The following is a 15,460-nucleotide window of genomic DNA, read 5'->3' as shown; positions in this document are numbered from 1 at the left end:
TAACAAAAACAAAGCCCCAAGGAAGCCTCATACATGTATTCAGATGCCATCAAAAACAGAGGTAGGCATTGGCTGCTGTAAGCATAAGTAACAGTACATGTTAGCATGGGGTATTCTGGTAAGCTAGCCCACCCTTACTTAGAAGGCAACCAAAATTTGCTTCAGGCACATTTTCCCCCTTGGTCCCCTCCTCAGGAAATCATGCTGTCCAGCCAGTCTTCCAGTTCTTCCTCAGTAACAGTTTTGGATGTGCTTGTCTGTTCAGGTTCCACATTTTTCTCTGCAGTCATAGATGGCTTTTCAGGAACTATGGAAATAAAATCAGCATTAGCCACCTCACATCAATTACACTGATGATGGTTAAGACTTTCTTGGGGTATTTTTTTGAGGACATATGTCATCCCAAATTACTACTTTCTCTGTAACAAGAAAATTCTCATTACTGTCATCCCCTAAGTTACCACCCATAGTATCTAAACAAAATAAGTAAAGGTACAGGTTTGCTCTTCTATTTATACTGAAGATAAATTTCACTGCTCACTCGTGCTATGGAGTTTAACACAAAGACCAACAGCATAACTCTGTGTCCTTTTCATTTTGAGGCAATTCTGAAACATAACTCTCGAGTACTGTATATGACAGTTATCTTAAGCCCTATCACATCAGAAGGGATACCAGCCCACAAAATATTTACAAGTTATAAACATTCTTTTGCTTTAAACAAATCAGTTTCCAACCTGCTCAGTCGATTAAAAGGCCTACTACTGAAAGTCTTTTATGGCAGTTCAATTTGCAGCTCTAGTTTTAATACTGCACCCGGGCTGTAGCCACTTTGGAAGTTTGAGATATTGAGTAAGAGAAACCATCAGAAAGGTCAGCTCAGGGGAAGCTGTGATTTGCCCAGAGAAAGAGATGCCTGGGACACGACTGAATCAATATCAGACACAGGGAGGTATGCACGGGTGATGGGGTAGGGCTGTTCCCATAAAAATACCAGAACTGAGAATACGGATGGGAAATAAAATGAAAGCCATACCTGTTTCTTCCTGGGCCCCCTGCCCATCACTTTCTGGTTCCTGGTCCTGAGACATCTGGTCTGGGCAGATTCTGTCTTCCTCTTTCATGGGTTCATCTAAATGCAGCAACATGTCCAGTTCATCTTCCAGATGGTCTGCCACTGACTGTGGCGGGAAGGGCCCTTTCTGCAAACCCTCTGGAGGGCTTGATCTTAAGCTGTCTTTGCCCAGAGATCTGGCACAACTAGCAGCAGTAGATCTGATCTCGGAGCTTGGCCCCCTTAACTGCATGCCCAGCTCCTTGCCATCATCGTTTCTCCTTGGTTTCACCTGTGGAAGTTCTAACGGAATTGTGGTCTGAAAAGGAAGCACGATGTCGGAATTTAGTAGAGTCCTCGTGTCCACTTAAGCACACAAGAAGTTAAGGAAGCCACACAACCCTGTAGGTAGGAAACTCAATTCAGGTAGCCCACACAGTACTTCCTGTTGGAGCCCCACCGCAGCACTCTTGCTGATCCACCCAGCCAATAAAGCGATTTCGTGGAAACATGGCAGGGCTGTGCCTCCCACCCTGCTCCTCTCTGGTGTGTGCTAACTAGCTAGAGGTGGGATTGAAAGCTCATGTCTTCCTATCCCTGGCCTGACAGCTAACTGTACCATGTGTCTATTTAATTGATACTTAAGGTTATAATGAAGAATAACCTATCTGTAAAAGTTACTAAGAGGTAATTAGCCAGTAGACCTGTTCACCATGCTTGGATGCAGGAACATGAAGGGTCAGGACCACTTACCAAGAACAAAAGAACTCAACTGTAGTTTGAATATAAAATGTCAAATGTGAAGAAAAACAGACTATTTGGCTACATTTATAGAAAATTCAAAACCAGGTAAAACTATAGTAATAGAAGCCAGGGTAATGTCTGTCTTGTGGGCAGATGGGGACTCAAAGTATGTATGGCGGCCTCAGAGGAACTGGCAATGTTCTGGCCCTTGCTGTAGAAGCTGATTCCACAGTTACACACACTTATCTGTACATTCTTCCCTATCTATGCTATGCTTTGAAGATTTCTCATAACTGTGACAGGTCTCTGTCTAAGGTTGAGAAACCCTCTTTTGGGGTAAGGCCACAGGGATGGCAGGGGCCCTCAATGCATAGGATAGAAAGTGGGCCTAATATCAACTGGCCCCTACTCTTAAAGACCCAGATTGCTGGGAACTCCTCAGAACTTCAGAAATTTACTCCAGCGTGGCTTTATAAAAGCATGGACTACACCAATGTCCAGCACTTCAGCTGTACAGAGAGAAGCCAGAGTGAGGCCCTCTATGTTAACCCAAAACCACTTCTATGAGAACCTGGAAGTCATTTTCCTTATTTTTAAATTCCTAGGTGATACTAATGAGTGCAGTTGAGAACAAACCTGAAGACTACAGGTGAGAGAGAGAGAGAGAGAGAGAGAGAGAGAGAGAGAGAGAGAGAGAGAGAGAGAGAGAGAGAGAGAGAGAGAGAGAGAGAGAGTGTGGGTGTGGGTGTGTCTGAGTTAGTGTCTCTCACTGGGACCCAGGTGACAGCTTTCTTAAGGTGGCTTTCCTACTCTGTCTTTGTACAATAGCAACACACACAGAAAGCCACCAATACATACTCCAACAGCTCATCCTTCCTACTCTACCAGCACAGTATTTACCATGATCATCTTTATTAATGCAGACCTGCCTGGGTCATCATCTTTCATTGTAGCTCAAGTGTACTTACTTCTTGGACCTCAGCTTACCCTTTGTTTCCTGAGGAAAGCATCCTAGCCACACCATGATACATCAGGTTCATTACTACAAGCTCTTATGGCACACTGTAATTCCCATAATTCATCAGTTCTGTGCATCAGTACATTTACTTCGTTAAACTGACTAGTATCAATAGTTCCCAGTAGACTGAGCTCAGGGAAGGAGGAACCACATTCACCTGCTTCCCTAGTGCCAAGTCAGAGCCTGGCACCTGAATACTCTGTGGTAACAGCCAGACTTTAGTTGTTTTTGCATTCAATTCTAGAATATTTGATCCATTAAAATGTACCATATATAAAACATAACAGAGTAAATTCAAACAACTGTCTTGTATTCCTTCAAACTTTACAAAGTGACACCCCAATATGAGGCCCTCAGCTGATGACGAGAAAAGCTCAGGCTGAAACACCCTGTAGGCCACATTCTTCCCTCTGGTCCTAGTCCCAACCAAGTAGGCAGAATTTGATTTTACCTGGATCAACTCCGCAGCAACGTTAAGCCGGACTGAGAGGGGCAGCTGTTGAAGGGCTCGAACCAGTGACTCACTATCCACATAGAGTGCTGAGTTCTAGATGGATTTGGGGGCAGGCGATAAAATAACTAAGTCATTCATTGGAGTTACTTTTGTCTGGGAGTTCATAAATAAATCACATTTAATGAGCTTTAAATGTCTCTCTACCAAACAGTGAGCCCTCAATTCACTCACTCACAGACGCAGTCAGGCAGTGATCACCACCACATCAAGCTGAAAACTGGGAGAAAACTAGCATTTTAACGAAACTGACCAGAAATTTCCCCTAAACTCAGACTGCCAGTTCTAGGCAGAAGACAGAAGAGATGGTTTGGGTGGTGACATGGGATTGCCAGGGGAACCCAAAGGAGTTGGTGGGTAAGTTCTGCTTCTCTTCAAAACAAAAACAGCAGCTTCCTCTGTCCAGCCAGCAATGCTCAGTGTGGTGGTAGCACTAAAAGCTTTCTCTGACCCTTTCCATCCAGGAACGAAGTTACAATCTTGCACTGTTGTCTCCAACCAACATTCCTGCAAGTCCACAGCCAAACCAGTGACTGTTTATCTACTGTCTTATTAGCTAGCTACCCTGTAGGTGTCCTGCTGGCTCAAGGGAAAGAAAAACTTAAAAGGTGGTCATAATGACTTCTAATACAAACTCCATCCACCATATAGACTTTCACAGGCCCATCCAGGAACATGTCTTATCCTATATAATTACTGACTTCACATAGGCAAAAAGCCAGAGATTTGCTAACTTAATACCTGTATTGTAGGAGCACCTCAAGTTGATAGGTTTATAAAAAATCAGAGATGGAAACACAGTTCTTGGCACCGCAAAAGCAGAGCTTGTTACAAAAAGCCCATGTTAATCCCTAGTTCATAAAACAGCAGTACGTGGGGATCTATCAGAGTAAGTGATCTGGATTTCCCCCTTCTAAAGAAATCCTGAAATGGCTAGGTCTTTGGTAAGCCACAATGACAATGCTAAATGGTATTCTTTGCTCTAAAAAAGAAATTTATCTCTAAATTAGGTAACATATTTAAGAAATAAAACCCTGCTTTAAAAAATGTGGGAAGTGATGGTCAGCTCAGTGGGTAAAGACCTGCCACATAAGCACAGACCTGAGTTAGGCTCCCCAGCACCCATGTAAAAAGCTGAGTGAGCATGGCAGCACATGTCTGTAATTCCAGTCTGCTGGGAAGTAGGAGAAACGACATACAGATCCCAGGGGTTGGAGACCAGCCAGTCTAACCAAAATGGCAAGTTCCAGGTCCAATTTTGAGATCCTGTCTCAAAAGGTAAGGTCAAGTGCCCATCCTCAATTGATAGGTCTACAATGCAATGACAACAACAAAAACACAGAAAACCGCCCCCCCCCCACCGCGTGCGTGTGTGTTTGAGCGTGCGCGCGCACACGCCTCTGTCTATCTGTCTGTCTGCCTGTCTGTGTCTGTGTGTATGAGGACTGTTAAGAACCGAAAGACCAGAATAGAATATCTGTGGCTAGATAGTATTTTCCAAACATGAGAGGAATGCTATGCCCATTAATTCTTTTTTTTTTTTAAGTTTAAATTTAGATTAGAAACAAGGTTGCTTCACAAGTCCAGGCCCCTCTCCCTTTCCCTCTCCTCCTCCCGTGCCCTCCTCCCCACCCCCCCCATTATCCCCTCATTTCCCCAGGGAGGGTGAGGCCCTCCATGGGGGTGTCCATAGTCTGTCATTTCATCCATGGCAGGGCCTAGACCCTCCCCCAAGAGTTCAGGATGAGAGTGCATCTCACATTGTTGGATGGGAGTCCGAAGTCCATGTGTATACTCGGGATGAATACTGATCTACTGCCCAAGGCTCAATAAATTACCTAGGCCTCCTCACTGACACCCACATTCAGGGGGTCTTGATCAGTCCCATGCTGGATTCCCAGGCTGACACCTGGGATTCAAAAGTTAACCTTTGTCAGGCCAGCTGTTTCTGGGGGGTTAAACCAGCCCAGTCTTAATCCCTTTGGTCATCAGTCCTCCCTCTCTGTTACTGGCTTTCTTGAGTTCAGCTCAGTGCTTAGCCATGGAGTGTGCCTCTTCTTCCATCAGCCACTGAATGAAGGTTCTGTTTCCCAGACTCTCTGGCCATGGGATTGTAGGCTGGCACTCCCCAGATCTATGTGTAAAATCCATATATGAGAGAGTACATGCCATGTTTCTCTTTTTGTGACTGGGTTACCTCACTCAGGATGGTTTCTTCTAGTGTCATCCATTTGCCTGCAAATCTCAGGATTCCATTGTTTTTTTCTGCTGAATAGTACTCCATTGTATAAATATACCATATTTTCTCTATCCACTCTTCGGTTGAGGGGCATCTAGGTTGCTTCCAAGCTCTGGCTATTACAAATAATGCTGCTATGAACATAGTGGAACAGACATCCTTGTTGTATGAATGGGCATCTTTTGGATATATGCCTAAGAGTGGGGTTGCTGGGTCTTGTGGTAGGTTTATTCCCATTTTTCTGAGGAATCTCCATACTGATTTCCAAAGTGGCTGAACAAGTTGGCACTCCCATCAGCAATGGAGGAGTGTTCCCCTTTATGCCCATTAATTCTCAACAAAATAGTTGCCTAAAGAAGACTCAAATAATGACAATAGCAGTTGGCATGCCAACATAGATAGTGGATCTCAAAAAGGTCCATCCCATCCCTAGATGAAGAGCCAGAGTCAATCAATGGCTGCTGAGAGAATCAGTCTTCTCTAGAGACAAACTCCCAGCAGGCTAGCTGATGCCAAGTGCTCAGTCCTAAACATATACACATAGAAGCAACACTAAACAGACTCAGTGGTGTGTGTGTGTGTGTGTGTGTGTGTGTGTGTGTGTGTGTGTGTGTGTATCAGTAATATTAAAAGGTCATAATGTGAGAGGGAATGGAGTCAGAGGACTTGGAGGAACAAGAAAATAATATATAGTATTCATGTATGAAATTCTCAAAAAAATTAAAAGTAAGGTCAAGTTTGATACAGGAAGACACCTGACCTCAACTTCTGGCTTACACACACGCATGCATGCACGCGCGTGCACGCGCGCGCACACACACACACACACACACACACACACACGCACGCACGCACGCACGCACGCACGCACACATGTACGCACAGCTGTACTTACACCCCACCATAAGAGAATGTGAGAGAAACCAGATATGTAGTGGCACAGGCCTATAATCTCAACATTTGGTTGACAGTCAAGAGGAGGGTCATGAGTTTGAGTTCAGGACGGAAAACAAAGCGAAATCCTTCTCATAGATCTTTGGGGAGATAAAGTGGGAATTCAGTATGTAATCCTTCCCTTACTCATGAATACAGCAATGACCTTGACTAAAACTACATTATAAACAGCCTTTGTGATTTAAGGACTGACTGAAGGCCTTTGATGACTCCTGTTTTTATTTCATACATTTATCCTACTAAAGGTTAATAAAGGTACAAGGGTAAGGAAGAAATGTGGGGTTGGGGGAAAAGGTTGGCAAAAAGAAAAAGAAAAAAAAATCAAATAGCAAAGTAATCTATTACCTTAAAATCACAACCATTAACTTCCTACTTCACCTATGAGACATTCACCAATGGCCAAATGAACTCAAGCTGGAAGGACTTTATCAACTAGGTTGGTAGCCAGAACAAAATGTATATGGATGAGAGCTCTTTTCCACGGGATTCATATCTGCAATAATGGGAAGGTGCAGGGCCTTGGCCTTGAGAAGAGATAACCTACATTCAAGACACATTTGTCTTACCTGCTTTGGACATGAAGTTTCACCATCCCATTCTTTCTCCTCAGCAAATCGAAACTGTGAGAAGGAGTCCCCTAGGAATAGAAAAAAACAATATATATCATACACACATATATATAATTTTATATATATACACATATATGGTTTTACACATACAACACCCAGTTTCTCTGTTTCCATTTTAGAACACAAGTGACATTGTGAATAGTTAACCTTCCCCAATCCAGCAACACCATCCTGCAAGTCCTGGATCCAGTGCATACATCTGGGCACTGGACAATGCTGTTGACACTTATTTCATCCCGTTTTCATTCAATAAACCACCATTCCACACATCAAGGGACAACCAAACAGGCCTGCAAACACGGCCATTTACCCATATCTAATCTATTTCCATCTTTTCTGCTCAGTGTATGCAAAGAAGTTTGTACTTATGACTTGGGGGCCAGCAAGGCAGAAAGGGGAAGATGAACCAAAGGAAAGCATCTCTGGGTTGACCCACAATGTTACCAGATTATCTCTTTGATAAGTTATAGTCTTATCTTAATAACCTCCATTATCACTCCAAACGTCATGTAGTCAGAACGTCAAACACGAACTAAACTTAAAAGACCACGTATGAACCATAGTGTGTTAAGAGAAGCTTTTTCCTTGAGGAGAAGCCTTCCCGCCAGCTTGGTTCTAGAGCTACATCAGTCCCAAATAAACACACAGGAGGCTATATTAATTATGAAGCTGTTGGCCTTGCTTGTTTCTTACTGGCTAGCTCTGACTTAAGTAACTACCCCATAATTGTTAATCTAAGTATTTCTCTTACCGGAGAATAGTTCCGGGCTTCCTACCCCATGGCGTTACATCTTGACTCCTGTGTTTCTCCTACCCAGAGTCCTCCTGGACTCCTAGTCCCACCTATCTAGATTCCCTATTGGCCAGACAGTGCTTTATTGACAAATGACTTCCCCAACAATAGTGTACTACTTTGAGTTCTGGATGGAAGCAAACAACAATGTATGATGGTAACATAAACAAGCATTGAAATTGATTCTGGGCAGCAAGCTCTATGCTCTGCCACAAGGTTTGCTTTGTACATGCATATGCACCTGAGAGTTGGCATTAGTAATTAACTCATTTACACATGAAGAATTCTCTCCCTAGCTTTCACAAGGCTCTAAAATTTGGTCCCACTTCATTTACCTTCTATCTCTCCAAACAGCCTGTCCTTCGCGTTTTCATGTATACGCTTAAATGTTCTATCTCATCTTATTCTTATCCTGAAGACCCATGTGCCTCTTGCCCTTCATCTCCTACCTGGATTTTAAAACTCCAAGAAAAGCCAAATTTTCCCTGTGTGTTCCCATCCAGGTAACATTACCATGGGATTTATTCTTTTCTTTCAATTAATAGAGTGTGTGAGGAGAATTAAAAAATGAAGAGACAAACCTAGGTAAAAAGTAGAACCTTTCTCTACATCTACATGTCTAAAACACATGATCATGGAATAACATGTGGCAAGATCAAATGCAGGACAAAGGACCAAAAGTGGAGAAGAATCAATACAGTTAGTTGTTGGAAACCAACTCAAAATTCTTAGAATGAATAAAGTCTTATGTATCCAGACATGCGTGCATCTACTGTGATTCTCCATGCTTACTGTATAAATGCCTGTGCAACATCATTTTTACCCACATTACTTTTTATCAGGAGAAATGAAACTACAGAGTTAGAATACAGGCAAGAGTTATTATAAACTAATACAAATCTACCCAGAAGCTTGGAGGAGAATTCTCCAAGAAAAGGTTGGAGTCTTAAATACCTTCATTACTAAATAAAGAACAAAGAACAAGAATGCAATTGTTTCATGGATCGTTGGGAGAAGCAAAGCAGAGAAGCACAAGAAAAGAGCCAACCTGCCATTCTTTTGGCAGCAAAGCGGCTGGAACCCAATGCTTTGCAGTTGCTAGGCAAGTGCTCTACCACAGTTATACCTAAAAGCCCCATTTTTTTTTCTTAAAGAAGTATGCACATCAACCAATCTTACTCATGAGACAGCCAGGAGAATTGTCTCCTAACAGTGGGAGCTGGGGCTGTTTCTGACTCGGTTATCTGCTTTTGGGACCCTTTCCTTCTACTGGATTGCCTTGTCCAGCCTCAATATGCGAGGAGGTGCCCAGTCTCACTACAACTTGACATACCATGGCTGGCTGATATACATGGGAGGCCTGCCCCTTTCTGAAGAGAGGAGGAGGAGGAGATGAAGGGGAAGAGGGGAGGTTCAGGGGATGGACTGGGAGGAAAAGAGGGAGGAAGGAAAAACTGTGATCATGCTGGAAAACAATTCAGTTAATAAAAGTTTAAAAATAAAAATTAGCATATATATTTTTTCAGGTGGGTTAAAAGGTTCAGCAAGTAAATGTATTTGCCACCAAGTCTGATAACTTGAATTTGATCCTCTGGGAATGCTACCTCCCAAGTGCTATCCTCTGACTTCCACACTCTATGTGGCATGTGTGTCCAAATACATATACACAGACACATACATACACCTGCATAAAAGAAACAGACATGGCTAAGCACGGTGGTATACAACTTTAATCCCAGCACTTGGGACACAGAGACAAGTGGAACTCAATTCTAGGTCAATCTGGTCTACATAGCAAATCCTAGGCGAGCCAGGGCTCCACCATGAAATCCAGTCTCAAAAGAAAGGAAGAAAAAGTGTGCATGCATATATTAATTTCACTGTCACAGTCTCCGCAATTAAAGAAAATGAATTATCAACACTGGAAAAATAAAGGAGATGAAACCATGGCAATCGGAAGAAAACAGACTGTTATTATTGTGCTAGGAATGAGTAGGAAAGGATTCAGAAAACAATTATAATAAAAATAAGCAGTTCTCTCAAAATTCAATTGAAAGTAAAATGGCAGAGCATAACATGAATATACACAGAATTTCTAGGAATAAGGCATAATAAACATTTATTAAAAACAACTAGTTCAAACTTTTTGCCAACGGAGACAAAAAACAAACATCTAATTTAGTCTACAAAGTCGATATTCAGTTCAAATTTCAAAAAGATTTATCAAAATCAATTTTAAAAATATGTAAACCAAGATATGAAAGGTTTGTTTGTTGGTTTGTTTTTAAGACAGTGTCTCACTCTAAAGGCTTTGCTGGCCTGAAACTCACTATGTAGACACAAATGGCTTCAAACTCAGGGAGCCACCCGCCTCTGTCGCCCAAGTGTTGGGATTAAAGGTGTGCACCACCACATCAGTCCTAAATATGCCTTTTCATAGGGTGAAGAATTTGTCTTCAAATTTGGAAATGCATTCAAAAATCTCAATAAATAGAATAGAGAGCTACTCATAAAATAGGAAAGTGCCAAGGGAACCCAGGTGTGTGGACATTCAGACAACAGAACATGGTACCTGTGGAGCATCAGTATTTATTAGAGCTAAGACATCTCAATTGGGACACTCAAAAACTTATATAAATCAAAGGCGTAGATACTTGGGGACGGCAGAACAACAAACAAGGCTGAATTTTGAAGTTAAAGAAGTATAAATTAAGTTCCACATATTTAAGATATAAAAAATTATTTTAAGTCTTCTGTGATAATAAAACCAAACTCTAAGAGACACGGTGACAAGAACTATTTCCAGCACAAACAGACAAAGAACTATTGTTTCTAATATATAAGCAGCCTCTGTGAGCCAATCAGAATAAAGCAACCCAGGAGAAAAGTAGGACGGGGGAACATTATATAAAGATGGATGATAACATATGTAATAATTAAAAAACAATCTTGGAGGTTTTAAAATTAGCCAACAGCTGATTGCTTTATTCAATGCTGTTTTTCATTATTATGTGTGGGGTGCATGTGTGTATAAGTGGAAGCCAGAGGGGTCATTCCTCATGCGGCCCACCTTTTTTTTTTTTTAATTAGCTTTATCACTGACTTGGAGTTCCCAAGGCAGGGTAGACTGGCTGGCCAGTGAGGCCCTGCCTCCCTGCCTCCGTAGTGCTAACATTACATATGTGTACCACTACACTCAGAATTTTCTTTTAAGTAGGGTCTGGGGATCAAACTCATGTTCTCAAGCACTTTGCTGACTAAGCCAACTCCGCAGTCCCATGAGGCCATTCTGTATATAATGAATGATAATAAGACCTTATAGATTATAATATATAATCAGGATAAGGCTCAATAATAAGGCATGCTGTACTTATTTTTAATATTGCAATAATTTTAAATACGAACAGGTTGAATAATGATGGACTAACTTGTAAATCAATCTTTTTGCTGATGACTAGAAGAATCGTCCTCCCCAACAACCAAATCCATCTGAAGAAACCAGCGCTCTGAGGATATAGCTGAAATATCCGGAGAGAAGAGAAGTGCGCAGGCAGTTAGGCTGCCTTCGAGGACTGCTCTCTGCTCCCAGCACCTGCCAGTTCTCCACAAGGGATCTTTGAGGCAGCAAGCAACAGCCTAGGTGGTGTGAAGTTGGGGGACCTCCTAATCTCCCACATGGGTGGACACAAACAGGGGTTTAGGACCACAAAGGCACAAGAGTTGAAAAGTTTTTAGGTCCCGAGCCCTGCATACTAGAAGCATAACTAACACCTGAGCAGCCCTTATGCTGCAGGTGTGCTGTAAGTGAGTGCAAGCCTCAGGCTGCAGCCAAAAGACAGAGACTGACAGCAGCAACAGTCTGAAGCTTTCTCCAGCTTTATGCGTTAAAGGGAGGAAGGAAGGACACAGGACACAGTAGACAATGACCCACAGAGACTGACATACTGACCATATTTCATAATCTATGTCAAACTTTGCAGAATAGAAACAGCTAAAAATCAAACAATGACACTCATGAAGTCATTTCCGACCCACAGAAAAATCAAGTATGTACAAAGAAGAAAATTTTAAGGAAGAATGAAATGATCTAAAATGCTACTCTCAGTAAGTATCACAATGATATAAGTTAACAGTGGTTTGGCTTGGTTTTTGAAGACCTCACAGAGATCAGGCAGAATTGACCAGTGTTGAGAAAAGTACTTGTGCAGGCCTGACCTGAGTTCGTTTCCTAGAGCTCACAGTGGAAGGTTTTCTTCTGACTCCACTGTAATATACATATGCTCCCTCCCTGCTCTCTCCCCGTTTTGCCCACACTTGCTCATGCTCTCTCACACACATAATAATAATTACTAAAAATTAAGTTTTAAATAATCCTCTTGGAGAAGGCACACAGAGGCTAATTGGGGATAACAAACTTGCTAAAAGAAAAGGACTGCTATATGACAACTGCTAACCCCTCTCATTCTGGCACTGAAGATGAAAGTACATTAACATTTCCAAACTGTGAGCCCCAAAACACAAGTTATTCCAAAATACTACTAGAATATTCCTTCTGAACCACACCGTAGCATGCATAGAAAGAATGGTGGTACCACCACCTGTGCTCCTTTCTTGCCGGTCAGACATGTGGTTGTGCACAGTCAGGGGCTTCTTTAAGAAACAGTGCACAGTGAGTCCACAGCATGTTCAACTCTACTCCAGCACAAAGGTACTGCAGCACATTCTTCCACCAATGGCAGCCTTACTGGACACCCACACATCCTAAAGCAAAGCAAAAGATGGAGGCTGTTCTGTAGCCTACACACACACACACACGCACACACACACACACACACACACACACACACACACACGAATGCAGTGAATAAACAAATCAAAGAGTGTTTTAAGCAGCACACAATCCTCTGCTTTCTGAGATTTCCTAGGTGAAGCTAATCACCATCAAAGAGATCTCCAGCTCTAGGTGCTGATGAGACACAGAGCCTTTACCCACCCTCTCACTATTTGAGAAGATGAAAGCTTAACTATGGGAAAACAGTACTGTAACCAGAACTCTGTCCTGGCAAGGCTGGCCTGTCAGCATCTTGTTCTTTTGCCCACCTCAGACAGAGGCTGATACCTACTGAATATGGCAAACCTGTTTGAAATGCTGTTGTGACAGGTATAATCTCACAGCTGTCAATGGCAGCCAGGAAAGCAACAGGCCGCCCGCATGATGCCAGGACAAGATTCACTAACAGAAACCTTACAATAATATTTCAATTAGGCTTGTGTTATGTTTGATTATTTATGAAACAGATACATAACATTCTATGAAAGCCTTTTAAAACTAGGTAGATCTACATGTACTGACACTGTTGCCTCAATTATATGAAAATAAACTTGTAGAATATGAATATGATCTGTGATCTCTCCTGCCCCAGTCTCCCAAATCCTGGAATTACCATACTGTTCTGAGCTTTTAATCAGGAATTTGACCCATATCCCTTGTTACCCCAGCTCTGAACAAGCACTTCACTGGAAACTCCATCCCTGCCCCCTTGTTATCACCATTCCTTACCCTCAACCAGGACCCAGAGTCTGAGAAATCATACATGAACACTGTAGGCTGACTAAGCTCCCACAAGAAATAGGAAGCCAAATGATCTCCACAATGGTTGCCATGGAGATGGAAGGCCCTAGTTGTTCTTTCTGAAGGTTCCTCATCTGTGAAACAGCAATGTTTAGAAAATCAGAGTAAATTTTATGTTCACAGACTCACACTGGTCAATTTCAAGAAAAGATCCAAGCTCAGTCTGTAAGGTATAAACATTCTCATCACTCTCAATCTTTAGCCTTTTCAGATTTACCATTTTAAATATGGATGTCCTTCAGTGTTTAATCTAAAACAGAACAGCACCTAATACTGTTATTGTGAGTAAGACAATACTAGTCATTAAGCTATCTTAAAAGTTAGGTCAACCTATACAAGCAAGTGAGTATTCAAAAGCTCTTGTCCTGCCCAACTGTGACTTATAATTAGCTTTCTCACCAGCTGTGAGGCTCCCGAAGCCCCCAAGCATCAAATGTCCACATTGAGCTTTACTTATAGGATGTGCCTATCTTTCTAACACCCTTTGAAGCCAGGGGTTCATCTCATGGAGTATGTGGAGGGACAGCTGGGGGTCAGAGGTTGTAGAGTTTCAGACTTTGTGAGAGAAGCACGATGCGCACATTCTGGAACTTAGAAAGTAGTTATTTTCCTTCTGGGCTGACTCCGTATCACTGTTGACAACATGGTAAACATTTTTTAGATCAATCATGTTTACAAGAAAGCCAACATCAAACCCTGGCACAGCATTCCAAGACAAGAGTAAATAATCTAAGAAGACTAAATAAGAAAATCCAAAGGACTTCCGAGGAAAGGGATGTCTTTAAGATCCCACAGTTGATTTGTGGAATCCTAAGTCAGTTAGGGTCAGGTGTGAGTGTGTGTAACTAAGACATGGATAATCATGGCAGCTCAAGATAAAAGGCCAGACTTCTCTCAACCAAATGATGTCTAGACAGGCAGCCAAAGACTAGCCTGATAGCCCAGTCTCCTCCCAGTTCACTGCTCTGCCTGAGCCCTTTCTCACCCATCTGAGATGATGACCAGAGCTCCTGCCACTGAGCCAAAACTGCAACATCATGAAGGAAGAAAAGTTAAGGGGAAGGGACACATGGGATTCATCACCAGCTCTGGAGGTTTCCAGAAACGGTCACAGCGCATTCCCACATCCTTCTCACACGTCATACTATTTTTGCTGAACCAAAAGGAACATAATTAATTATGTATGGAGAATCTGAATTTAAGATACATGTGTGCATGCACACACCTGACAAGCAAGCAAAATGAGGGAAGAAGAAATAGGAGAGGACAACGGGGCACCAATCAGACAAGGGACAATGATTTACATGCATAAAACTGTCATAATAAGGGCCAGGGAGATAGCTTAGCAGGTATTGTTGTGCAAGCCTGATAACCTGAGTTATTATGCTTAGAGGTGAAATAGGAAAACTGACTCACAAGTTGCCCTCTGACCTCCACACAGGTGTCATGGTATGTGCATAGCTCCCCCTGTACATGTCACACATAATATACAAAAATACTAATAAAATTTAAATGTCATAATGAAACCCATTAGTTTGTATGCTAGCAAAAATTATATGTATATAATGATTTGTACCCCTAAAAGTTTATTTGTATTTCATTTATAACCTGACACCCCCAGTAATAACTTTGTTGGTTACCTCATAATCCATCACATAAATCAAAGGGTTGAGATCTACAATTGTTGCACACTGCCCAAACACAGCAAAAAAAAAAAAAAAAAAAAGTTAATGACTACACAGGAAAAAACAAAGACTACAGTAAAGGAGAAGTCTTATTTATTCATTCTACAAAACTACATATAGCTACATATGGCAGGGTGCTGCTCCAAAGAAGAAAACTGAATACTTTAATGCCCACCTGAAGTGAGGTCATGAACACATAAT

General features: G+C 42.0%; 1 protein-coding gene across 1 annotated transcript; it reads right to left on the bottom strand.

Annotated features, from left to right (window-relative positions):
* Positions 1 to 21: 21 nt before the first annotated feature.
* On the bottom strand, positions 22 to 14,119 carry LOC101829384 (cell death regulator Aven). The gene is made up of 5 exons (XM_040746010.1): positions 13,974 to 14,119; positions 7,087 to 7,157; positions 3,268 to 3,363; positions 1,037 to 1,373; positions 22 to 307 (listed from the first exon to the last, which is right to left on the bottom strand). The coding sequence occupies exons 1-5, from the start codon at positions 14,002 to 14,004 to the stop codon at positions 192 to 194; spliced, it is 651 nt and encodes a 216-aa protein (XP_040601944.1). The 5' UTR covers positions 14,005 to 14,119; the 3' UTR covers positions 22 to 191.
* Positions 14,120 to 15,460: the final 1,341 nt, after the last annotated feature.

The sequence above is a fragment of the Mesocricetus auratus genome, unplaced genomic scaffold, assembly GCF_017639785.1.
Source record: "Mesocricetus auratus isolate SY011 unplaced genomic scaffold, BCM_Maur_2.0 Super-Scaffold_100004, whole genome shotgun sequence".
NCBI lineage: Eukaryota > Metazoa > Chordata > Mammalia > Rodentia > Cricetidae > Mesocricetus > Mesocricetus auratus.
This window is presented reverse-complemented; position numbering and strand designations above follow the sequence as displayed.